The sequence below is a fragment of the Microtus oregoni genome, unplaced genomic scaffold, assembly GCF_018167655.1.
Source record: "Microtus oregoni isolate MIOR12 unplaced genomic scaffold, Mior012 000032F_ref0000030, whole genome shotgun sequence".
NCBI classification, from domain to species: domain Eukaryota; kingdom Metazoa; phylum Chordata; class Mammalia; order Rodentia; family Cricetidae; genus Microtus; species Microtus oregoni.
The window spans coordinates 15082762-15110009 of record NW_024543091.1 but is presented as its reverse complement, the minus strand read 5'-3'; the positions used below and the strand labels follow the sequence as shown (position 1 = coordinate 15110009).

The 27248-nt window shown below is 37.1% G+C and overlaps 1 protein-coding gene across 7 annotated transcripts in view; it reads right to left on the bottom strand.

The window, feature by feature from the left end:
* The window catches only part of Tcf12 (transcription factor 12), a 260476-nt gene that overhangs the window by 129332 nt on the left and 103896 nt on the right, over positions 1–27248 (bottom strand). For all 7 annotated transcript variants that reach the window (XM_041679863.1, XM_041679864.1, XM_041679865.1 and 4 more), the window contains one exon: positions 18746–18848. In XM_041679863.1, the coding sequence (XP_041535797.1) occupies positions 18746–18848 (103 nt within the window). The remainder of the gene's footprint in view (positions 1–18745; positions 18849–27248) is intronic.

The window sequence follows — 27248 nt, the reverse complement described above, 5'->3', positions numbered from 1 at the left end:
AATTGGTAACACTGATTAAAACAGAATTTTCTATGCCAATCAATTGATCACTGCAGGGACAGTGAATAATACAAGGGAGACATCACTCAGGAAGTTCTTTACATCTGTTCTTACTCCTTCACTCAGTATGATCACTGAATAAGCAGAAAACTGACCTTACTTCTAAGAACAGTCTTATATTTACTCATTCATCACACTACAAATACTCCTCAAACTCAACAGGGGAGTTCAATTTGCTTAAACCACTGTATGAAGCACTGGTAAGATAACCTTAAGGAGAGCAAATCTATGGAAAAATAAAATTTCATACATTAAACTACAATAGTATTTATGCAAGTGCCTCCTTTACAGGTTGCATTTGTTGAAACTCTGGATGACCAACAACAAAAAACATTGAAAATGTTCATTAATCACTCTTTTCTCCTCAAAGTTTATCGGAATTTGCATATTTTAGGTATTTTATAAATGTTTAATAAGTATATGAAAAAAATGAGAAGAGGAGAGAGAAGAGTAGGAAAGAATATATTTATTGATTTGTTTCCATTAGATAGAAAAAGGTCCTACAGCCAGGTATAGTGCCACATGGCTTTAATCCCAGCACTTGGGAGGCAGACATAGGCAGATCTCTATGAGTTCAAGGCCAGCCTGGTCTATAAAGTGAGTTCCAAGGCATCCAGGACTTTTACACACAGAAACCCTGTTTGGGGAGGGGAGAATAAAAAAGTCCTACACATCTCCTCCAAATAGACTACAATGTTGGACTAACTTAATTAAAGAAAATTACAGAGATTCTCCATAATCTCCATAATGGTTACCGGGGAGGGGGTGCTTATCAAGGGAAACTTCCATTAAACATGAACAAATATGGCCCTTTTGGACTCAACAGGGATATGAGACAGATGATCAGATAACAAATAAAGACCGGGAGATGCTATCTGGTTTAAGGTACATTAGTTAAGAAAGATGGAATCTGACCAGGGCACTAGCATTATCAGAGATATATCTAACTTCCAGCAACCAAACTTTTCTAGTAAGTGGATAAAGGTTAGAGGCAGTTTGGAGATTTTGGTTTTTAAACTAAATGAGTAATATTCTCCAGCAACATTGAATTAGAACATGCTACACTAGACACTATGTAGAAACTCAAAGGTCTTCCAATACACCTGAAAAGAACGCCGAGATTAACTACTTTACTTATAACAGTATTAAGTATGACAACACAGGAAGCATTCTTTGCTTGTTTATTTATTTATTTGACACACAGTTTTATGACCTCAAACTGAAACTGTCTATACAGGTGAGGATGATCTCAAACTTCTGATCTTTCTGCCACAACTTCCATGAAAAGCAGACATCACACTAAAGAAAAACTAAGTACAATTCAGGTCCTGCTTTTAAAAACCAGAGTTAAGAACATTAATAATATTTTATCCTTAAGCTCAATGGAATTATTAGTTGCTTTAATATATTTTCTCCAGCTCTAGCCTTGTTTAAATAGAACATGTAATCTAAGACCAGCTTATAGTTATAGCGCATTACAGATATACATAGCATTAATCTAAAGTGCTATACAATAAATTTTTAAGCTGTATCCTGTAGGAAAGTAGTTTTAAGTACAGAATATTCTGTTATTTATTACAAACACCACAAATATTAAATTCACCACTGATAAGAGACATCTTACTTCCTAGAAATTATGATTTAAAAAGCAATAGACTAAAACTTAGCCTACCATCAGGGTTGATCAGAAGCTAACTGTTAGCTAGTTTGTTGTCTGGGGGTTTAAAGGCTACTATATAATAATTTTGTATTTTCCTGAATCCCATACTCACTATACTGCAGGTTGGTCCAGTGTAGCAATACAATAGAAATTCATGTGCTGTTTGCTGTAACTTAACTAGTTAGGTCATACTTTTAAAACCAGAAAAATAAAACTTATAGAAACACTGTATTCAGCCTCAGTGACTTCTGGACAATCTCACCAAGAAAGAACAGAACCTCACATCACACTTAGCTTCTTAGGTTTCCCTGCATACTTAGATCTAAAAAGGTTCACTGATCCAAGGCTCACGAGTTCACTTTCTTGTTCCCAGTGGAATCTGTGTAATCACTTCATTCCTGGTAAGGCAATGCACATCCACTACAAAACATAAATAAAATCACGATGCTGTGACCAATCGAAGAAAAAAACTGAATAATTCTGAGAGCCAGGATTTGTCAACACATTGAAGACATAGCAGTTGGAGGCAAAAACAAAGGACTACCTTTCTGGACAAAGCTGCTTGTGCCTTCTTCATTTTTGTCAAGGAAATAAAATCTGTCACCTGCCAACACCCAGGAAGCCAAGAAACAACATGGCAATCTGAACCAGTCCATGAAAAACTCACTAGTAATCCAGTTTAGAAATCTGTCAGACAGCTAAGGATTCCAGAGAAGCAAACATAATCAAAGATACCCTAGGAATGCTAGTTCCCAATCATCACACACACACACCTCCTCAGTCTCAGACCATTTCAAGTACTATTTATAGGTATACTTACTAATTAATATTTTCTTGATTTTTTTAAAATCAAATCACTGAAAACTAAAATATCATGCCCACATGGAACAAGATAGAAACAGAGACAGAAGCATGTGAAAAGCTTAAAACATGATGAAAAAGCTTTCCTGCTGTAAATAAAAGCTTTCTGCTCCACACTTTGAGTCTAACACCTGCTTCTCTTCCAGTCAACGGGAGACTCCAAATTAAATCCATAGTGTGTTTTTCATTACCAGCTAGTGGGAACTGTGTAGGTACAGTTCTGTAATCAGAAGGGAGATATTAGAAGTTGACTAAAAATGATTCTCACCACAGGACTGTTTCTAGATCCTAAATTTTAATAAATAAATGTTAAGCAATGATTTTAGCTTCAAATAAAGCCCATTAACAAAAATACTACCAACTACATACTTGAAAGCCTCAGGCATTCCTGAACTCCAGAATTCCCTTAGGTGGCTTCAGCTCAGTGGTAAAGCATTTGCTTAGCATGCTTGAGGCCCTGGGTTTCAGTCCTAGCACCTCAAAAGCCAGCCAGCCATACATTCACTTCATTTCATTAGCTGTCTTTGTTACTATTCTATAGCAATTAAGAGAAACCATGATGAAGGTAACTATTTATAAAAGAAAACATTTAATTGGAGGCTTGCTTAGTGTTTCAGAGACCTAGCCCATTATCATTACAGTAAGGGCATAGCGGCATTCATGGTGCCGGAGTAGTAGCTGAGCGTTTCATCCTATTCAGTAGGCAAAGAGAGACTGGGCCTGGCATGGGCTTTTGAAACCTAAAAGTTCATCCCAGTGACTAACACACTTCCTCCAAGAATTCCACACCTACTCCAACAAGGCCAATAAACAGTTCTTAAATCTCCCCCACCCCCTTGGGAAAGTTTTTTCAGGGTTTTTTTTTTTAAGGTATCTCACACGGTCCCCAAAGCTGGTCTCAAACTACCAGCAATTCTCATACTTCAGACTCCTGAGTACAAGCATTACTGCCTGTTTCCATTAAATCATTCTCTAGAGCCATTTTAGTTACTGTGCTGCCTGCTTAATTTATACAACAATATTGCTTTTATGAATCTTGAAATTCTCCCAAATAACCATTTTATGTTTTAAAAATAAGTTCCATTAAGCCATTTTTCCATAGTTCATAAACACATCCTCAAATTTATAAACCTTATTTTTTAACCAGGCTTAGTTTATGACTAGCTTATTTACAAGAGGCTTACTAAATGTACATTTAACAAATTATATTCCACAATTAATTTATTTCAGATTTTCCAAGGGCACTAATATGAGTGAAAACAGGAAATGGCAATGTGAGAATGAACTAGCTCTTTTGGTACTTCTATCTGAAGAGAAAAAACGAATAGCAGATAAACTGTATTTAAAGAGTATGGACTCCGAGGACAGATGAGTTCTAACTCCATATTCACAACTCAACACCTACTGAGACAAGTCCACCAGTGGTGGCCCCAAGTTCATTCCTTTATACATGAAACAAGGCTGCAGTAAGAACTGAATGAAGTAGTGCTGAGGCACTTCTTATTGAATCTGGCACACGGGCATCAACTATCATACCATCATTATCATGAAAAGCACTTTTTTCTTTATTGTTTTGGCCATAAATACACTAAAAATTCTGTAATAGTGACTGAGTAAATCAAATAAGCAACTCTTCTCTGTTACTCAACATAAGATTAATGGGACTTAAGCTATGTGGTATAAACAAATTTCACACTGCCTTTAAGACACCACGGAAAAGAGAAAAATTACTCAGAGGGAAAAACAAAACAAGTGATATTTGGGCTGCACTATAAAACATAGGCTGTTTTTTTTTGTTTTAGTTTGTCTGCTTGTTTCTATTTCTGATAGCAGGAAAGAGAAATGAGAAGCAGAAATACTAAATATTTCAGATTGTAAATGTTGACTAAATATGCAATGCATGAATAAAAGTTGTTTTATTCCAAATTTACCCATGGATATATAATGAAAACACACCGAGGACAATCTAATAGGTTACAGCTGCTCCGCAAAACTCCAAGAAACTCTCCACAGGTCATGCTGGGAAAAGTAGTTTTATTCATAAACATTTTTTCTTTTTGTAAGCAAGCATTAACAAAAGTGGGGGCCTGTCTTGAACTGAGGATACAGTTTTATAGAAGAGTACTTACTTAGCCTGTACAAGGTCCTGGATTCAATCCTAACCCCAACTCTCAAAAACAACAACTAAAACCTTTTTATTCCATCTGTGCAGGTCTAACAATGTATCACAGACTGGGTAATTTATAAATAATAAGAATCAGTTTCTCATGCAAAGCCTGGGAAGTCCAAGACCAAAGGGGTAGGAACAGTGTGCTAAAGGTTACTCTCTGCTTCTAAGATGGCTGTAACTTCTGGAAAGAATACTGCTTCACATAACAGAAGGTAGAGACGAGAGAAGGGGAGGAGAACTGCACTTAAAAAGTAGAAAAACATAGTGGCAAAAGGTGTTGCCTTCAATGTCAGGTCCCAGACTAGAGTGTTTACTCCATATAGAGAGCAGTACCTCCCCATAACTCAACCAGCCCTCAGAGGCTGTTCTTTACATTACTACATCGAGGATTAAGTTTCAACAAGAATCTTTGAGGAAACAAACCATAGCATTCAAACCACAGCAAATACTACTTTGTAAATGAATTTATTAATTTCTAATTCAGAAGGTAATTAATTCGTATTTAGTTACCAAAAATAGTATTCTTGTAATGAAGCCTGGCTCCTCCAATCAGTAAGGTCAAAGTCTCTATCTGAGAATACCTCATTAGGAGATGTCACCACAGCTTCTAAACTGCATATCACCTATAGACTGGGTCTTAAGAACTTTGCCATTGCTCGTAGTTTCCAAAACTGAAATGCACTGAACTCCTGTTGAAGATTATCTTTCAGTATTATTTATAAGGTAGAATAACAGGTATTTGCTGAGGCCAATCACTAATCACACTCTTCCAGACTCTAACAGCTCCTCATATCTATGAGCTCACCTGGGTGGCTCAAGGAAAGGGGCAGTCTCACACTCCCTTCTCTTGGCATTAGGTAGAATAGGGCACAATAATATACATATGATAAAATGATATTCTTCAAGAAGTCGGCAATTTAATGAAAAGATGTGGGCACAAATATACTCATGCATAGTTTTAAGTTCTCAGATGGTACTAAAGGTAGGGATCACAAAATTTACCTGTAACTTAACAAACAATTACTAAATAGCCAGTGTACACCAGGTAATGAATAGAGTGTGGGGTGGGGGTAATGTGAAAATATCCTATTCTCAAGAAATCTGCTATCTAAAGCAAGTCTACACGAACAGCAAATCTGAGTACACAGTAGCTATACCTCAATTGCAGGGTATGTTTCATGAAAATTTGAAACTAGAAAACCAAGGAGCCCTATTCAGACTAAATATCCAAAATTTCTGAAATAAAAAAGGTTCTGGATTTTAAAACTAACTTTTGAATTTTATAGTGTTTGCCACAGAATATATAACAAATTATCTTAGTGCTGAAACATAAGCATAAACATGCAAGTTTATAACAATAATCAGTGTAGAACTGATACAGGAAAATACTACTACGTAAATGATAATCTGAGACTTGAACAGGTCTATAAGGAGTCAGCTTTACCTTCCTAACCCACTCATCTTACATAATTCATTCTTCTGAGCATCTGTGCTGTTATAACAAGCTCTCTACTGCAGATTCCCAACATATATACTACATTCCAAAATGTCTAACATATTCCCTTCCAGGTAAGAACAAATCTGCTAGAATTCATAAAACTTGATTTTATTTTTAATAAAAGATTAAGGTTATTACTATTATTATTATTTCAATCACTGGACTGTAAACCAATGAAACAAAATTTGCATTTAGGTAAAACAGTATTATCTAAGATCCTACCTACAAGGCTGCTCCTTGAAGTAATTTCTACCAGACTCTACTTCTTTTGATAAATCATTTCCAACAGGTTCTGAGTGTTGTCAAATAAACTTCCATAGTTGTAATAGATGAGGCTCAAGATGCCAACATTGTCAGTGTTATGGACAAGGTCAGTAACTCAAATATGTGCCACCAATATCTTTATAATTACACCTGGGTATCATTTGCTCTTATAGCTCTCCATCAGTGATTTAATAAAATGCATTATAACTGTTGAGTATCAATCAATGTGACCACATCATAATTGTTAACACCATTCTCACCTTCGGCTTTCTTTAATTCATCCAGTTAAGGAGGAGACAAAACATTATTTGTTTTATGAAGTAAACAGAACCCAAAATAATCTCTATGTCTATAGAAACAGAAAAAAATTAAAAGTTCAAAGCAAAGAACTGGAGAGTTGACCCAGCAATTAAAAGTATTGGCTGTTTTTCCAGAGGACCCAGGTTCTATTCCCAGCAAGCACATGGCATTTCTAATTCCAGTTTCAGAAGACCTGATAGACAGCCTCTTCTGGCCTCTGTGGGTACTGCATACATGTCATGCACAGACATATATATGGCAAAATACCCATACACACAATATAAAAATAAATCATTTTTAATGTAAAAATAAAAGTGCAAGGTACCATTAGCCTAAATCAAAGATCAATCAGACATTCTGGGGGATATTCTATAATTGCTGTCAAATAAGAAATGAACAAAAAGGGATGAATCATGTTAATCCTCAATTTTCTTTCCAAACATTAAAAAACAGAAACAACAAATTAATCTTAGCTCACTATTTAAAAAAACAACAACTCACTTGCATCCAGAGAATGATAAGAAAAAGTTCTAGCATACCTATTTATTTGAAGTCTTTATCAGTGCCTACTTTATCAAAGTCATGACATTAAGTATCAAAGATATAAAACAATAGAAAAAAATCAACCAAACTATATTATGAAACCAATACTTATATCTGAAAAGAAGTAGGAGATGCAAACATTGGTGTTCTGTCAAGTTTTAGTCAATGTTTAGAGAAGTAATGCTTTCTAAAAGTACTTATAAAGATTAACCCTCGCCACACTATTTATCCTACCATTGCTTCATGTTGTGGAACAATCTTTTCATACACTGTGAAGATGTGTTGCTCTCTTTGGTTTAATAAAGAGCTATAAGAAATATGGGCTAATTTAAGTTGTAAGAACTAGTTAATAACAAGCCTAAGCTATAAGCCAAGCATTTATAATTAATAATAACTGTGTGAGTGGTTATTTAGGAGCTGGCTGGCAGGATAGAAAAGTCTGCCTACTGCTTCAAATTAAATTTTAACTGTTTTGAAAACACAACAATACATTTAATCACTGTGTGCAATACTTTTCACTGGGTGACACACTCTGAGATAGTTATCAACCACAACCACTTCCCCAATAACAAACTTCCAATGAAATGATAAACTAGAAGCCATGGAATATCTCCACATGTTAAATAGCATTAAAATGGTCACTTGTTATTGAAATAAATATGCTTTCAGAGAAATCATAAAAACAAATACTTATAGGTTAAAATACAGTTTTTAATAAGTTCATAACTGAAGTCTTCTATTTCTATGGAGAGGGTCATTACCAATGTCAAGGATTGTTTCAGGTCTAGAGACATTTACTTGTTTGTGTTATCTAGCAGGCAGATACTCCCCTAGTGTACTCTTTCTTTAAAGATTAAGGACAGCCACTCACACAGGGCCAGATAATTTACAAAATACACAGTATCACAGGCTTATACTAGAAGATATAGACACATTACAAATAAAACAGCACTTACTACCAAGCAATTTATCTGAAGTTGCAGATATCAAAGGCAAACTGATCTTTTTGATTAATGAAAATAAAGCTAATGTCATTTTGCGCAGGCAAAAATTTGTGGTGATAAGTGACACACTTAGGAATCAAGAATCACTGGTATAACTGAGGTGTAAGTTTCCAAGACATTAGGATGGCAAAAAAAAAAAAAAAATGGAATTCTCAGGATACTAATATGCAGAGATCTGTGACTCCCTTTTAGCTAATTTTATATTTTTTGTTTTCTTTTCTTACTCGACACAAATGTACCAGAACATAAACTGTGAACTGTATCATTTTTCTTGTTGAGACAGGGTCCCACTATGTAGCACAGGATGATCTAGAACATGCTATGAAAATCAAGCTGGCCTTAAACTCACATAGAGCTATCTGCCTCTATCTACTGAGTACTGGGATTAAAGTGTGCACCACTACACATTAGGAATTTATTTTGTATAAACTGAAATTTCAGTGATGATAACATCTGACACTCCTAACCATAGTGTTTAGTACACAGAAAGCAATCAATAAAATGTGAAGACAGGTAATACTTCAACTTTTACAAGAGAAATATTAGTCTATGCAACACCAAATTAATCTTAAGGAAAAAAATGAATTGTCTACCCACACTATTTTCTCAGAAAATCAAGTCCACCTGAACTTTTTGAAAGGATGGAAGCTCAACTGCTATACTCCAAACTGCCAAACTGTTCACTGCAGTTCCTTCATTCAAATAGCTATTGAGATCAAGTTCCAAGCTTGACAACAGCTGTGGGCATTCCATAGAAACCTGTTCATTATTCCCCTAGTTATGAGCCAAAGCAGGGCTATCTACCTGCAAGCAGGGCTAACTCAAGAGTCTGACCCTAAAAATGCTAGTTGAGGCATAGTTCTTTTACACTGCAGTTACCCAGATGGCTACAAAGTCAGATCACTAGGAAACTGAAGTATTGCCAGAGCACAGGGCAAGTGTGGTACTGAGAACTTTCCAGTCCATGGTTCCCTATCCCTCTCTAGAGAGCTGAGTCCTTAGATTTCAGAAACCTGTGTTTCTGGACAGGAAACTTCCAGAACAATTCTCATTCTCAGTTTTGAAGAGTGAAAGCATCAGTGCAACTCCTTTCTTTCCAATTCCATTAGGAAAGCACAAGCTACAAACTCCAGGTGTGCTGTTATAATTACCCAGGACTTTTATTCTTCTATGGCATGGAAAGTAAAGGAGTGACCACTTGTTCATGTGGCCCTTTGGGGTGATTCTTCTCTTTGGCCCTCTCCTACTTACAAAGTGTTTTATTCTTTTCAAGAAAAATAAGCAAAACCACAAACCTATCCCACTACTCCATACAGACAAAATGCCAAAGTAAGAAATCCTTGAATCCTTGAATCTTCCACCAAAAGCACTTGCCACCACACTCTCTCAATTAATCCAAAACATCTTTCTAAGTCTCACAACAAATCTCTAAGATCTAGAGGCAAGTCTAGCCTGAAACTAACTAGTTTTCAGTTTTTCCATGCTTGTCATCTTCACACTACCTGACCATGCCTATGCGCACAAAGCAAGAGCATGGTCCTCTTTCCGGCTATCCAGATATTAAATATCTGCAAATAGAATTCTGTGGAGTAAAAACATCTTCATAAACCACTCAACAAAAACTACCACTGTTTTGAACTGAGACTGGTTACTTATACTGCTTACTTTTTTCCTGCTGTGTGCACTACCAATGCTTGGAAACATTGCTTTCAAGCATACTATTAGACACTAATTAGAAATATTACCCTTCTGTTTACCATGAAGGCACACTCAGAGAGATGTAGCTTTACAATCTGCTGGACTACTCAGAAGTGATTTTCACTATTTCCAATGTACAGAGGTGGTCTACTACAGAGTTGAGATATTTTCACTATTATTTTTCTTGAGTGAATTTCTCTATCAACAGTTTGGTGGCTATTCTATCATGTTACTTCTAGAGTTCAATGTAGACATGTTTATTTTCTCTGAATGGGAAACCACCATGTCTGTGTGTAACCCTAACTTATGATGATGTGAAAATGATCTCAGAGAATACTGAATCACAAAAAAATCAGCACTGGAGGGGCTAGAGAGATGGCTCAGTGGTTAAGAGCACTGACTGCTCTTCCAGAGGACCCGGGTTCAATTCCCAGCACCCACATGGCAGCTCACAACTGTCTGCAACTCCAGTTCCAGGGGATCTGACACTTCACACCAATGTACATAAAATAAAAAAAGTTAAATAAACCATTAAAAATATTAAAAAAATAAGCACTAGAAAATTTTCTTAGAAAATTGAAAGCCAAATGAAGTTGGTGAGAATAATTTCTGTTTCTATAGGCTACACAGTAATATTTAAGAATTTATCTCAATATAAATATGAATAATATATGAATAACTGGTTATGATAAATGATTTAAACTAGTCTGTCTAATTACTTAATAGCTCACCATGCCATTGGTTTAAGTTACTAAATATAAAAACAAATTAATTATCAAGAAAAGGGAAACAAATTCAAATATTCTTACAAAGCAATTGAAGTTAAAAAAATTATAGAATTAAAGATCACAAATTTTAAAAGATCACTCTATTTACAATATCAATAAATCATCACTGTGCATTCACCAAATTGCCTTATAGAATACTTTAAAATGACTATTCTTTTCATTAAAAGCAAAATATCCCTTTCTTTTCTTTTCTTTTTTTTTTTTTTTTTTGGTTTTTCGAGACAGGGTTTCTCTGCGGCTTTGGAGCCTGTCCTGGAACTAGCTCTTCTAGACCAGGCTGGCCTCGAACTCACAGAGATCCGCCTGCCTTTGCCTCCCAAGTGCTGGGATTAAAGGCGTGAGCCACCATCGCCCGGCCCTATCTTTTCTTAAAACAGAATCTTACTGCTTTTATACCAGCTGACATCTTAGCCCTTCTAGCTTTCTCCGCTGGCCCTACAGACTTGCCACAGTTACAAATGCCCTAGAAAGAGTGCCCACTGGGGGAGCATGACCCTCTGCTCAGTCTGCATGCATCAGTGACTGCACAACAGACACATGCACCCTACAGTCACATTAACTGACACACGGAAGCAAAGTAAAAAAGTCAAGATGTGGATACTTCATGTTCAGCCTCTTTTTAAGCAAAGACTGATTTGTTCTGCTTTAGATTTCATAATTTTTTTAAAAAAGCATGACCCTAAGAACTCCTCCATATTGCTACCTATGATATAAAAAAATAGTTTTAACTTCAACTTGTTATGCACACATTAATTGTGATGCAACCAAAAAACTAGTCTTTGTTTGTTCCAAAACAAAAATTTGTATTTACTACTAGCTTTTTGTATACATTCAAAGTATAAAGTATAAATACTTCTAACCAAAATCCAAGGTGTTTTGATAAACTCAGCAGAACCCTTAAAAAACAATCAAGGGAAGTTATGCATTAGCTTACTGGTGTTTTTCTCAACTTAATTTTCAAGAACACATTCCCTATTTTTCCCTTCGGTTAGCTCAAGAGGCTTGAAGAGGTTGTTTGCCTAAAATACCTAGCCCTGGGGACCCAGAACAGCTTCACCTAGACCTTTACACAATTCCTGTGGAAACAGCTTCCTGCAGCTGGTAAAAACCTAACAATTGCTTTGGAGCTTTCTAACTAAGAGTAGAATTTTAAGGAGAGGAAGATAATTCTTTACAGCCAACCTAATCTTCAAATCTTGTCTCTTACCAAGTAAAAGGCAGATATAAACAAAATTTATTTTTACAACTTTCTGCTGTGTGTGTGTGTGTGTGTGGTCATCTATCTTTTTACTTCATAGGGAAAGAGGAGTGTGTGTCAGGGATCACATCAAGTTCATGGCTACAGTAATATGGGATTTATTTAATAAAAAAAATTAAACTGAAGGTTAGAATACAATTTTCAATAAAATACTAAATAACCTTTATTTAATAATTCAGGAATCATCATTACAACTCTAAGCAGTGAGTATGAGTCATTATAGTGGAAGAGGTATGATCTGATAATGTTACCCTATAACTTTTTCAAATTAAAATGGTCGCCAAAATGTTCAACTGTTTGCTAAGTTGCTTCCCTCCAATTCAATGCATTTAGGTAACTTGCAAAGGTTGTTTAAAAAAATTCAAAAATCCTTTAAGCTTTTGTTCTTCAGTAACCAAATAGCCACAGCAACTGCCATTCACTCTATTACAGGTAGAACCCAGAAGAGCCTTGGTTTTTGAGCTCATATTCACTGGGCTGGGATTAGGCACAGACTCTCGCTGCTATTGTGACAATGCAGGTCCTAAGATCATATCCTTTCAAAATTCTGGAGTGAATCAACACTGAGAAAGCATAAAAGAGTCATTTGTGAAACACTATGAAGTCAGATGTTAAGTCATTCTGATTCCTCTAAACAAAATTATTTCCATTTTCATTATACCAGCAAAGAAATTTTACATGTATCAAATCATTAGGGTAAGAGTTCTGTTGTAGTGTAATATTTTGATGATACTACATTTATTAAGGTTATATAACACTTCTGGGTTTATTATTAATTTCAGTGTGAGCAATATCAATTGTACAAAAAGTTTTTCTTGAAAGTTGGTTCTCTGAAATACCCAATGCATAGAAAAAGTACCCCCTCCTCCCCAAACCCCACAAAAATCTATTTTAATTACTTATATGAAACAAAACAATGGCTATTCTCAGCTGAAAGTAGAGACCTGACAACAGTGCACTGCACTACTGGAGCACTGGGACTAAGTGACAAAGATGCCTAGAATGAGTTACAGAAACACCCAAAGCAATCTGATGGAAATGTGCCACCTTTTCTTTCTTCTGGTTTTTTTGAGACAGGGTTTCTTCTCTGAGCAGCCCTGGCTGTTCTGGAACTCGCTCTGTAAATGAGACTAGACTCAAACTCACAGAGATCTGCCTGTTCCTGCCTCCCGGTTAAAGGTAAGTACCACCACTGTGCAGTAAACACTGTGCTACTTTACTTTGCTTTGACTTTTCTTTATACAGCTAGAAAGTACTTTCTGGCACGTGTTTTATAGAAAACTATAGTTTTCCAAAGCTTAATGGTGTTTTTTTATTTATTAAAAGTCTTGAACACATCATATAAATCTGGATGTAGTTGGCTAACCAAGGAAAAATAGGCTCTTGTTATTCTGAAAGTTTTAACAAACGAACAAGCTGAGCCTCTTAAAAAAAAAAAAGAACTGACAGAAAATACTGTCTGAGGTTATTTGACTATGGAACCTTTGTTCATGATTACTTGTCAAGTTCAAAATGCAGATAATTATGGCTAGGAACTGCTGGCCTAGTCAAATTCTTGAAGCACTGTAACGAAAAAACAAGCACCTCTATAAATGGGCAGCTTAAGTTAACTGGGAGACTGGCTTTCTTACTTTCAGTTTTGCCATTTACTGGCTTTGTGGCTTCAAATATACATGTAATTTCCCTCTAACTCTGTTTCAGCATTTGCAAGATAGAAATTATAATGCTAATTTCAGTCTTTTCCAGGACAACATTATGGAATCTTAAAACCCAAGAGCTACTGAATACATCCAAGAACCCAAGCAAACCCTAACTGAAACATAAAGGCTGATTACAGGTCCTAGTTTTCAACTCTCCAGTGCCCCTATTCTACCAAATTTTAATGTCACTCTTCCACAGAATACTAACAAAGCAATTCTAGAGGAAGAGAAATAAGTGTCTTAGAAAAAAGAAAAATTCAAAATGACCTGAAGCTTTGTCTTCTGTTTATGACGCACTTGTACATGTCCTCTTAAATGAGCAAAGTGAGCATGGAGGAAAAGAAAGGGCTGCAGGCCGGGCGGTGGTGGCGCACGCCTTTAATCCCAGCACTCGGGAGGCAGAGGCAGGCGGATCTCTGGGAGTTCGAGGCCAGCCTGGTCTACAAGAGCTAGTTCCGGGACAGGTACCAAAAGCTACAGAGAAACCCTGTCTCGAAAAACCGAAAAAAAAAAAAAAAAAAAGAAAGAAAGAAAGGGCTGCAGATATTCATTCCACATCACCTGAGGAATAATCCACGTCTCAGTTCAATTCATTGGTGCTCTCTTCACCCAAAATATTACCAATCAATAAAACAACTGCTTTTTTTCTGTTTTTTGTTTTTCAAGATTGGGTTTTTAAAGAGTTCTTTACGTGAGTGAATGTTTTGGCTACATATATGTGGACCAGAGGCCAGAGAAAGCAGTTTGTTAGCTCCCCTGGAGCTGCTATATGGATGACAGGAACCAAACTCAGGTGCTCTGCAATTTACTGCTGAGTTCTCCTTCTAGCCCCAGAAAACAAACTGTATGAAAATTATTGAGGGAATCAAGAGTGAAATGATAAGCCAAAGCTTTGAATACTACAATAGACAAAACCGTATGATGATATCACTGCAACTCAAGGCTATGGTCAAGACTCTGTTCACAGCTTTAGCAGAACTGTTTGCTACTAATTGCTTATGTGCCAAAAGAATATAGTCATTTATCTTGAAACATAAGAAAAGTATTCCAGCCGGGCGATGGTGGCGCACGCCTTTAATCCCAGTACTTGGGAGGCAGAGGCAGGCGGATCTCTGTGAGTTCGAGACCAGCCTGGTCTACAAGAGCTAGTTCCAGGACAGGCTCCAAAACCACAGAGAAACCCTGTCTCGAAAAACCAAAAAAAAAAAAAAAAAAAAAAAAAAAGTATTCCACTACTGCACACTGACGAATCAAGAGGATAATTCTGAAATTCATAAAAAGATACACTGACATAGCTTTACTTCCTACATAAAATACTTCAAAATACCTAAATGAATATAGAAATCTGTTTTCTGTGGTAAATTATTCATTATCAAATCATTACCAACGCTTGTTAGGCAAAAACCTCAAACTCTCCTACACTATTACACATGTGCAAAAGAGACTCCCTTGTAATTCATCTAGTATGATCATTCAATATATCTGGGTGTCTTGACGGTTCATTTACTGCATATCACAGCTTGCTGAATTTCCTGCTGCTCTATGAAACTGACTAATTTAAGAAACGTTCATATTCAAAACAAGTACTACTATGTACATCACTTTTTTAAGATGCCATACTGAGGTACTCATCTAATCATTTTACTGGGGGGGAATATGGTAAAGAGGGGTAAATCGGACAATGCCAATGGCTGGCAAATCCTAATTAATGACTGAAGAATTATTTCTCCCCTTCTCCTTTAAATATAAAAAGAATACTTTAAAATTAGGCACTTAAGATATAGTGAATAACATGATCTGAACTACTGCACTGGACTCACTATTATACTAGGTAGTTCAATAAATTCTTTTCCTATTTGAATAGTGAAAAAGATCAGTCTGTTTACAAGTCTTACTTTAGATATAGATTTTACCAAACAGGGATAAACTTTAAAGGTATTCTAATAATTCTCCAATTTTGGGGGGGGGGAAAAACCAGTAAGTGTATGTTCGTAGAGGCCACAAATGAGGAAATATAAGCTCAAACTGAATTATGGGAATATTTTTTAGTTAACAGCTGCTCAGAAGTGACTGAAACATATATCTACTAGAGACTTCATTTGTCTCTCACAATTTTAACAGTTACCTTGGCCGAAAACTGTGCTAAAGATGTAATTCCACGAGGTGTGCACCATCTCTATAGGCAAGTCTGAAGGTAAGAATACATTCTAGAGGGACCATGAATTAATATACCCAAGAAATGCCCTATCATACTACAAAAACATTTGTTCAACTATGTTCATAGCAGCATTATTTGTAATTGCCAGAACCTGGAAACAATCTAGATGCCCCTCAATGGAAGAATGGATAAAGAAAGTGTGGAATATATACGCATTAGAGTACTACTCAGCGGTAAAAAACAATCACATCTTAAATTTTGCATGCAAATGGATGGAAATAGAGAACACTATCCTGAGTGAGGTAACCCAGACCCAAAAAGATGAATATGGTATGTACTCACTCATTAGTGGATTCTAGCCATAAATAAAGGACACTGAGCCTATAATTCATGATCCCAGAGAAGCTAAATAGGAAGACGAACCCCCCCCCCCCCCCCGCAAAAACACATGTAAGTTATCCTCCTGGATATTGGAAGTAGACAAGATTTCCAGGCAAAAATTGAGAGCTTGGGGGTAGGGGTGGGACGGGGGTAAGGGGAGATGGAGAGAGAGAAGTGAGAAGGAGAGGATGGGGAGAGCTTGGGGGAATGGGACAGTTGGGATGAAGGAGGAGTGGATATGGGGGCAGGGAAGTATATAACTTAATTAAGGGAGCCATTTGAGAGTTGGCAAGAGACTTGACTCTGGAGGGGTTCCCAGGTGTCCAAGGAGATGTCCCCAGCTTGTTCCTTGAGCAGCTGAGGAGAGGGCGCCTGAACTGGCCCTATACTTGCATATATATGCAGATATATTCAGATATATGAATATATATATATATATATATATATATTCAGATATATGAATATCTTGCATATCACCATAGAACCTTCTTCATCTGGTGATGGATGGAGATAGAGACAGAGACCCACAATGGAGCACTGGACTGAGCTCCCAAGGTCCAAATGAGGAGCAGAAGGAGAGAGAACATAAGCAAGGAAGTCAGGGCCACGAAGGGTGCGCCCATCCACTGTGACAGTGGAGCCCATCTAATGGGAACTCACCAAGGCCAGCTGGACTGGGACTGATGGAGCAGGTGATCAAACCGGACTCTCTAAACATGGCTGACATGGAGGGCTGACTGAGAAGCCAAGGACAATGGCACTGGGTTTTGAACCTAGCCTGTTTGGATGTTCACCTTCCTAGACCTGGATGGAGTGGGGAGGACATTGGACTTCCCACAGGGAAGGGAACCCTGACTGCTCTTTGGACTGGAGGGGGAGGGGGAGGGGGAATATGGGGCAAGGGGAATGGGGGGAGGAGGAGGGAAATGGGAGGAGGGGAAAATTTGTAATAATAATAATAACAATAATAAAAACAAAATGACAGCCTCAGTTAACATCAATTTTCACTTGCCCTGTTACACACAGTATAAATAAAAGCTGCTTGAGGGAAAAATTAAAATAAAAAAGCAATTTTTAAACTGAGTAACATTTTACCTTGATGAAAGATTCAACAGAAAATTAAAACAAAAATGTAGAAATTTTCTTGATGAAACTATTGTTTTATTTTAAATGTAATTATGGGTTTTACCTGGAGTAACCCACTTACCAGCATAACTTTTATTTGCACTTATGTTGAAAGCCAGTGGTTTTCAGCACACGTTTTACTGCTTATACAGGTCTTGTGTCCCACTCAATGATTCTGGCTTTAGACTATCAGTTGCCATAGGCAAAATTCACACTAGAATATCAGACTCTCACTCCTCAAAACTAGAGAAGAAGAGAAAACAAAGACTGCACACAGCAAGATCCCTTACAAAGCATCTACAGACCACCAGCACTTTGGATGGAGTAACCTACTTAGATTTACATGATTGTGACGCAAAAGGTCAATTCTAAGATCACAGTGTAACCAACCCTTTAGAGGTAGAATGGTGAAATCAATGTCCATCACACAAACCATGTGTATTTATCTGATGTCAATGACAGTTAATACAAGAGATTACATAAAGCCCTCAGAATGTGTTCAGCTACAACATAAACAAGACCAAAAAAAAAAATGCTGTTACAAGGCATAGATTTTTTTTTTTTTTCAAACAGTTTTTCTAAGAAGGTTAAATACTGCCTTTTAAAAAGGAGTGATAACCAAACCAAGAGGTTTGACCGGCATAAAACAAACTGGACAAATTCAAATTATCACTTAAGAAAGTACTCTGCATGTGACAGGAAGAGACAGAAAGGATGATCAACAAGAAAAGTGGTGACAAAACATAAAGATCAGGTGTAGGTAAGAAATCACACCCTTTAAATTTCACTTCACTTGCAGACAAACTTTTACATATCTCAATAAGAATCTACATGCTTAAACAGACCCTATATGGTGTATAAATGAAATATTTCTTATCAAATAGTACCCAAAGAAAAAAGATCCAATGTAAGTTAAATTTGTGGAAGTCATTATTCTGTCGTATTTTTAACTAATACATAAATATTTATAATACAACAAACAGTAGTAAACCACAAGTGTCCTTGAAAGAATGCTTTTCTAGCCCAGAAAACCGGCAAAAAAACATCACAGAGACATGTCCTAAACTAAGAGAACACAGCTACTTCCCTTTATCCACTCTTAGTACTGCTCTAAAGGAAAGACCCCAAATTCCAGATGCTAGTTCCTTGAGTTGAAGTAAGCAAGGAGAACCTCGATTCCTCTAGCAACAAGGGAGCTTTACTTTATATATTTAAGTAGGACATGGTAACAGAAAGGGTCTCTGAGCACAGACACTTACATAGAGTCACAAACTTACCTATCAGATTTGAGTTCATAAAAGGTGTTGGAGACAAGCCTTCATGGGCTCCTAATCGACTGTCATTCAAGTGATCACTGTAATGAGGGCTGTCTGTGAAACCCTAAGGGGAGAAAGAACAACAATGTTAAAGGGAGAACAATAGCACTTACCTTATTAATGCACAGGTTTACACAGGGTCTCCAAACTGAGCTTCTTATTTGTCATTCACAGTACTTAATAGCACTTGCCTCCAAGCCTAATGGCCCAAGTTCAATCCCTGGAATCCGCATTACAGAAAACAAAAATTGACTACTGCAAGTTATTCTCTAACTTTCATGTGCTAACCTCAGCAACCCAACACCCTCCACTCACAAAAATGAGTCAATAAACAAAATTTACTTAAAAAAAATCCTTATGCTCTTAAAGGAAAACAAGTTTTTGAAAACAAACACAAACATTAGCCCACTGTCTTCAAAGTTCTCAATGCTTCCAGTGAAAAGAAAGGCTATAAATATTCTACAGACCATCACTGAGATCATCTAAGACCTCAAATCATGCAAAGGGAAAGATCTTTGGACATGCTCCCATTGCATCCAGAAGGACAGTTCTAGCTCAATCAGTAGAGCATGAGACTGGAATCTCAGGGTCGTGGGTTTAAGCCCCATGTTGAGCGCCCAAATAAAGCACAATTCATAAAAACCTCAGAGACAGACATTGGGGTTCACCTTAAAGATCAGAAAAGCAAAGCAGCCAGTCACTGGCTTTTACCTCCACCTCAGTCTGAAAATAGTGATTCTTGCCTCCAGGACACCTCAGAATCAGACTGAGACTAAGAGCTGCCTCTTCCATCTTATAAGCTTCTCTAGCTGTAATTAAGGGTGTCATAATTTTAAGTTATCAGAGGGCACCAATACCACCTGGTTTCTATGACAAACTAGTATGGCTAATAGGATTAAAGGTGTGTGTCATTGCTGCCTGGTCTCTAAGGCTGGCCAATATGGCTGTTTTACTTTTCTGATCCTCAGGCAAGTTTTATTTATTAAAATACAAACACCAAGTTCCAGGAACTATGTAGAAAGATCCTGTCTCCAAAAAAAATAAAATAAAATAAAAGTGGGTCTTCCCACTACAATTAAAAGGAAAAAAAATGAAGAAAAAAAAAACCCAGAAAACATACTACCAAGCTGTAATGCATTAGAAAAATGCTTATCTTCACCTATTCCTCCTTAGTTACCATTCTTACAAAGGCAGGTAATTACAGGCTGAACTTAAAATGCTTTAAATTCTTCACAATAAGTAAACTGGAAATATATCCATTCTTAAATGTAGAACAAATACAGAACAAAATTAGTATGATAAGATCGACTCTTATGGAATCTGGACCATATAAAAAAGGAAAATAACATCCAACCTGGCTAGGCTCCCACAAAGCCAGCTAGATATAGACAGAGGGGGGAGGACCTAGGACTTACCACAGGGCAGGGAACCCTGACTGCTCTTTGGACTAGAGAGGGAGGGGGAGAGGAGTGGGAGGAGGGGGAGAAGGATGGGAGGAGGGGGAGGGAAATGGGAGGCTGGGAGGAGGTGGAAACTTGTTTTTTTTTTCTTCCTTTTCTCAATAAAAAAAAAAGTAAAAAAAAAAAGGGAAAATAACAAAATAGCTCATAAAATCTATAAGCCTGAAAAGGAAATTATAAATACCATAAAATAATAATGTTAAGAATATTTCATGGCAGCTATTATATTTCTCTTACCATCTAATACATTTTCTTAAAGGCAAGGCTAGAACAGAAGAAACTTTTCAAAAGTCTCAGAGGGTTACAACTATTCTGATTCTCAGGTTCCCACACACAACACAGCACTGCCTCCAAATCTGGAGTGTTTCTAGTCAATTTTTTAAAACTTCAGGTGATAATAAGCCCTCTGATAACTTAAAATTATGACAGCAAAGCTGATTAAAACTGAAGAGAAACCAACAAAGACAGAACGTGCCTGCCTGACTGAGACCATTCAGCATTTCTTGGGGTTGTATCACTGAATAATTTATCATTCTCCTGAGTGCACCTTAGCATTTAAGAAGACATTAAAGAAGCAGAAACAGACTTCACTTTCTCTGTGGAATGAGGTATTAATTCAACCAGAAGGCTATATTCCAAGGGTTAACTAACTGTTGAATCATTACAACTGCTTATAGATGGCACATATGACTTCCACTGTTCAGTAACTTCAAACTGAATGGGTTTCGTTTTTGCCTATAATAGAATTGGTGATACATGTGTCAGACAATCAAAAGTTAAAATGATATTTTCAACATGATAATGGCTGTAAGAACATACACTGGTGACCACAATCATAGTCCAATCTGCCATACCCAAAGAGATGTACAAAATAGGATGGCATTGATGAGTAATTCCTTGGAGTTTACTTTTATTTTAAAAATAAACAGTGTACAAGTACTAACTAACATACCATGATCCAATATACCTCAGTATTCTTTCTGTCACCCCCTTCTCACTGCCATTCTTAGGCAGTGTGAAAACAAGGCATTACAGCCGATATACTCACTGAGATCTGCTGAGGCTATAAAGTGGTATGACTCTAGAAAAAGGCTAATTTTCAGTCATATTATTCCATAACAGATGAATAAATATATGAAAATTAAGAATTCCAGTTAAAACTCAAAGCAATTAAAATATTTTCAACGTCTGTATTTACCTATATATTTCAAAGTAAATAGCAAGTAGCACAGCTCAATAAATAAAATGTATTCTATAAGATCACTTCCTACTTTATGCTCACTTTATGTTGCATAAACCTAGAAAGGTTAGTCTTTGCTGTAATAAGAAAATAGACTTAAAATGATTAATCAAAGCTGCTTCAATATTAACAGATTTAAGCCACACATAATCACTTAAAATTTTTATACATAAGCCCTAGCACTCTAAATCCAGTTGATATATCAATCAATCAATCAAAGATTAACAAAGTCTTTCTTTTCCTAAGCTCAAGTGGTTTTCCTATCTCAGCCTGAATAACTGTGACCTTTATAGGTATGTGCTTATCACCTTTTAGCAAAAAAAAAAAAAATATTTTTTGTTTCATTTTACATATCAACCCCAATTCCCCCTCCCTCCCCTTCTCCTGCCCCCCTTACATCCTTCCTATTCCACCCTTCTATCAACTCCTCAGAGGAGGAAAGGCCTCTCTTGTGGAGTCAACAAAGTCTGGCATACAAAGTTGAGACAGGATTAAGGCCCTCCCCGCTGTATCAAGAGTGAGCATGAACTTAGAGAATGAGTTCCAAAACACCAGTTCACGCACCCAGGATAAATCCTGGTCCCATTGTTGAAAAAAAATTTTAAATCTTAATTTTTAGGGGGCTGGGGAAAAGAGCTCAGTAAATAAGAACACTTGATGTTTAAAAAAGAGAACCTGAGCCAGGTAATGGCCAATATCCATCTGAGGAGGCATCTCAGGAGGCAGAGTCAGATGGATTTCAGAGTTCGAGGTCAGCCTGGTCTAGAGTGCAAGTCCAGAACAGCCAGGGCTACACAGATAAAACCTGTCCAGGGAAGGGGAGGGGAGTAAGAGGAGTGAGTTTTCAGCACTCATATAAACAAAGCCATGAATAGTAGCTGTGCACACCTGTAACCTTAGTACTACCGGAGACACAAGATTCCTAGGGCTGCTGGCCATAAGTCTAGCTCCAGATTCAGTGAGAGATCCTAACACAAGGTAATAGGGCAGAGAGTGATGGAGCTAAGCACCCACTGTCCACCCCTCCACATCTTCATGCATATGCACATTTCTCCCTCCCTCTTCCTTTTAATTTTAAAAAATATTGTGTGGAGCTGGCAAGATAGTTCAGGATTATGAAAACACAAAAGAAATTTCATCTAGTACAAAAAAAAAACCTGCAACCTAATCCACTACCAGAAGAAAATGATCTGTATGAACATGTGTATTCTGCTTAGTTCAATCAAACTGTCAACAAGTTTAAGGGCACTGCATTAAAAGAATGAGTGTAAGATTTAAAGTGCAAGTAAAATGGTAATTGTGTTCTTTGAAAATATTTTCTAATTCAGGCATTTAGTCAAAATTGGTACTATCTAATTTGTCAATGAAAGATTCAGAAGTTACAAAAATGAATGAATGCACACAGTACAGAGTTTTCAGAACAAACAGGCTAGCCTTCCTTTGATATTCTACTGCTCACAGTAGTACCTTTTTTTTGCTTCATTTTTATGTACTTCCTAAGAGATTGGAAAGTGTACCTCTTTAACATTAGGGCTAATAGCAGCATAAACTGAAACGTGTGTGTGTGTGTGTGTGTGTGTGTGTGTGTGTATGTATGATCAACATGGCAGTTCTCAATATTAAAGAGAACAAGTGCATTCTCTCTTTTACTGCCTGTCCTAATTTTTTTCAATGTGTACTGCCAATCTCTATCTCAGACGTCAACATAAATGCTTGTCAACACTGTCAATCTCTTTCCTTCTCTTTATGTTTCCTCTCATTTTCTTCTTACCTATCCCTTACATCCTGTATATTTTATCTGTCTTATCATGTCATTTTAATAGTTACTAATGAAATTAAAGTACATATGGATTATATGCACATAATACATTGTGTGTAATATTATCTCTATCATATTAAACAGTCCACTATTGTAGGCTACAAAATGAATAAAGCAATCCTTGTGTTTAAACAGCTCACAGTCTGGAAAAGAAGATCTTTCTCTCTCTCTCTCTCTCTCTCTCTCTCTCTCTCTCTCTCTCTCTATTTGTAAGAAAATAATATAGTGAGGCTGATGATATGGGTTAGTAGGTAAAGGTGCTTGCCACTAAGCTTGATGACCTGAGCTCCACACTCAGGACCCACATAGTGGAAGAATGAAACAAACTTCCCCAGTTGTTCTACAGACAGAGAGAGAAGAGAGAGAGAGAGAGAGAGAGAGAGAGAGAGAGGGAGAGAGAGAGAGAGAGAGAGAAAGAGACACTATAATAACAACAAGGTGGAGGAGGAAGAGTAAAATGAAACAAGAAAAAAAAGGAAATGCTGATGGTAGCATAACCTTAAATTTTCTAGAGTACTGTTCCTTAAAGTCCTGGACGATAAGAATGTGAAGGGTTTTTAAGGCCTCTTACACACTCTGACAAGTCAGAATAATAACAGGGCCAGTTAGTCATCAAGACTGGTTACCATTACTAGACCTACTCAAAACTTTGATGCCCTCATCTTCAAATTGAAAAGAATCTTAAAATGGCTTACTTGTCGAATATTCTGAAGATCAAAGCAAAATCTATAAAGTAGTAACTGTGATAAATGGGAACCCTTAGTTATTAACAAAAGTAAGCTAGTTATAAAAATTTATTCAGCTAGAATCTATCCTACATTGTTTTTTTCATAAATAAGAGATCTCTAAACTCAGGAAATACTACAGAGACTACTATCAAGATCTAGCTCAACAATTATAAAAAAGAATATCAGAGACGCACAGAGGCGGAGCGGCTGCGGGCAGACTCGGAGGAACGGCGGCGGCCAGACGCGGTGGAGCAACACCGCATACAGGAAGAGGCTTTCGGGGACCGGCGCAGCAGCAGACCCAAGCGGCGGGGGACAGGCGTGCAATAAGGAGAGCAGATCGCTCTACTACAATTGAATCAAAGAGGTAGGCCTTTGGTTGGCTAGGTCACTGGCACAAGGGGAGCCTGGTCCTGTCCTGAAGATCCTTCGGAGGGGTGAGAGGGTTCTTGGCCTGCAGCAGGAACCACGAAAGAGAGTGAGGGCATTTTGTAAGCGGAGCCCATGGCCAGCAGGGAAACCTGATCCGGTTTTTAAAGGACACATTGGATAGGATCAATAGGAGGAGATGGGCAGGTGCCAAGGCAAGAATTCACCCAATAATCCGAAAAACAACATGAAAACACCAGAACCCAATGATCTTACAACAGAAGTATTTGAACAACCTAACACAGAAGAAGTGGAAAAAATCGACTTTATGAAGATAATAGAGTCCCTTAAACAACATGTAAAAATGCCCTTATAGAAATGGATGAGAAGTATAACAAAAAGTTTGAAGAAATGAGTAAATACGTACATGATACCCTGGGAAACCAAGAAAAAACCATCAAACAGGTAATGGAAACAGTTCAAGAATTGAAAACTGAAATGAAGGCAAAGAAGAAAATACAAACTGAGGACCAGCTGGATATGGAAAATCTAGGCCAACGAGCAGAGTCTACAGAAACAAGCATAATCAATAGAATACAAGAGCTAGAAGAAAGAATCTCAGATGCTGAGGACACCATAGAGAAAATAAACGAACAGATCAAAGAAAACAGCAAAGCCAACAAATTCTCAACACAAAACATTCAGGAACTATGGGACACAATGAAAAAAACCAAACCTAAGAATAATAGGAATAGAAGAAGGAGAAGAGTCACAGCTCAAAGGCCCAGAAAATATTTTCAACAAAATTATGGAAGAAAACTTTCCCAACTTAAAGAAAGATATTCATTTAAATATTCAAGAAGCATACAGAACACCAAACAGACTGGATCAAAGAAAAACATCTCCTCGCCATATAATAATCAAAACACAAAATATACAGGTTAAAGAAAGAATATTAAGAGCTGCAAAAGAAAAAGGGCAAGTAACTTATAAAGGTAAACCGATCAGACTTACACCTGACTTCTCGATGGAAACTATGAAAGCCAGAAGGTCCTGGATAGAGGTTCTGCAGAAGCTAAGAGACCATGGAGGCAAACCCAAACTACTATACCCAGCCAAGCTATCGTTCATTATCAATGGAGAAAACAAGACATTCCAGGATAAGAACAAATTTAAACAATAAGTAGCCACAAATCCAGCCCTACAGAAAGTAATAGAAGGAAAATCGCAACCCAAGGAATCCAACACTGCCAACACTGCCTACAATAACCCAGGCATCTAATGACCCTTCACGAGCACATCTCAAAGAAGGGAGACACACAATCTCTACTACCAAAAGCAATAAGAATAACCGGAGTAAACAACCACTGGTCATTAATATCACTTAATATTAATGGGCTCAATTCACCTATAAAAAGGCACAGGCTAAAAGATTGGATACGAAAACAGGATCCAACATTCTGCTGTTTGCAAGAAACACATCTCAACCACAAAGACAGGCACCTACTCAGAGTAAAGGGTTGGGAAAAGGTCTTTCAAGCAAATGGTCCTAAGAAAAAAGCAGGTGTGGCCATACTAATTTCTAACAAAACTGACTTCAAACTAAAATCAATCAGAAGAGACCGAGACGGTCACTTTATACTCATAACAGGAACAATTCATCAGGAGGACGTCTCAATCCTGAATATATACGCCCCCAATATAAAAGCATCTACTTATGTAAAAGAAATATTACTAGAACTCAAGGCAGACATCAAACCACACACACTAGTAGTAGGAGACTTCAACACACCTCTCTCTCCAAGGGACAGGTCAATCAGACAGAAACCTAATAGAGAATTAAGAGAATTATTGGAGGTAATGAAGCAAATGGACTTAACAGACATCTATAGAACATTCCACCCAAATAGGAAAGAATATACCTTCTTCTCTGCAGCTCATGGAACCTTCTCAAAAATTGACCACATACTCGGAAACAAAGGAAACCTCCACAGATACAAAAAAATATCAGTGTCCACCTGTGTCTTATCAGATCATCACGGATTAAAGTTAGAAGGCAACAACCACGCTGCCCCCAAAAAACCGACAAACTCATGGAAACTGAACAGTCAACTACTGAACCACACCTGGGTCAAGGAAGAAATCAAGAAAGAAATTAAAGTCTTCCTTGAATTTAATGAAAATAAAGGGACAACATACTCAAACCTATGGGACACAATGAAAGCAGTGCTAAGAGGAAAGTTCATAGCACTAAGTGCCCACTTAAAGAAAACGGAGAATGCATACATTGGGGAATTAACAACACACCTGAAAGCTCTAGAAAAAAAAAGAAGCAGACGCGCCCAGGAGAAGTAGAAGACTGGAAATAATAAAACGGAGGGCTGAAATCAACAAAATAGAAACACAGAAAACAGTCCAAAGAATCAATGAAACAAAAAGCTGGTTCTTGGAGAAAATCAACAAGATCGACAAACCCCTATCCAAACTAATTAAACGACAGAGAGAGAACACGCAAATAAATAAGATCAGAAATGAAAAGGGGGACATAACCACAGACACAGAGAAAATTCAGAGAATCATTAGATCTTACTACAAAAGCCTGTATGCCACAAAACTGGAAAATACAAAAGAAATGGACATTTTTTTAAATAAGTACCATATACCAAAGCTAAACCAAGACCAGGTGAATGAGCTAAATAGACCGGTTTCTCGCGAAGAATTAGAAATGGTTATCAAAAATCTCCCTTCGAAAAAAAGCCCAGGACCAGATGGTTTCAATGCAGAATTCTACCAGAACTTCCAAGAAGAACTAATACCTATACTCCTTAATGTATTTCACAATATAGAA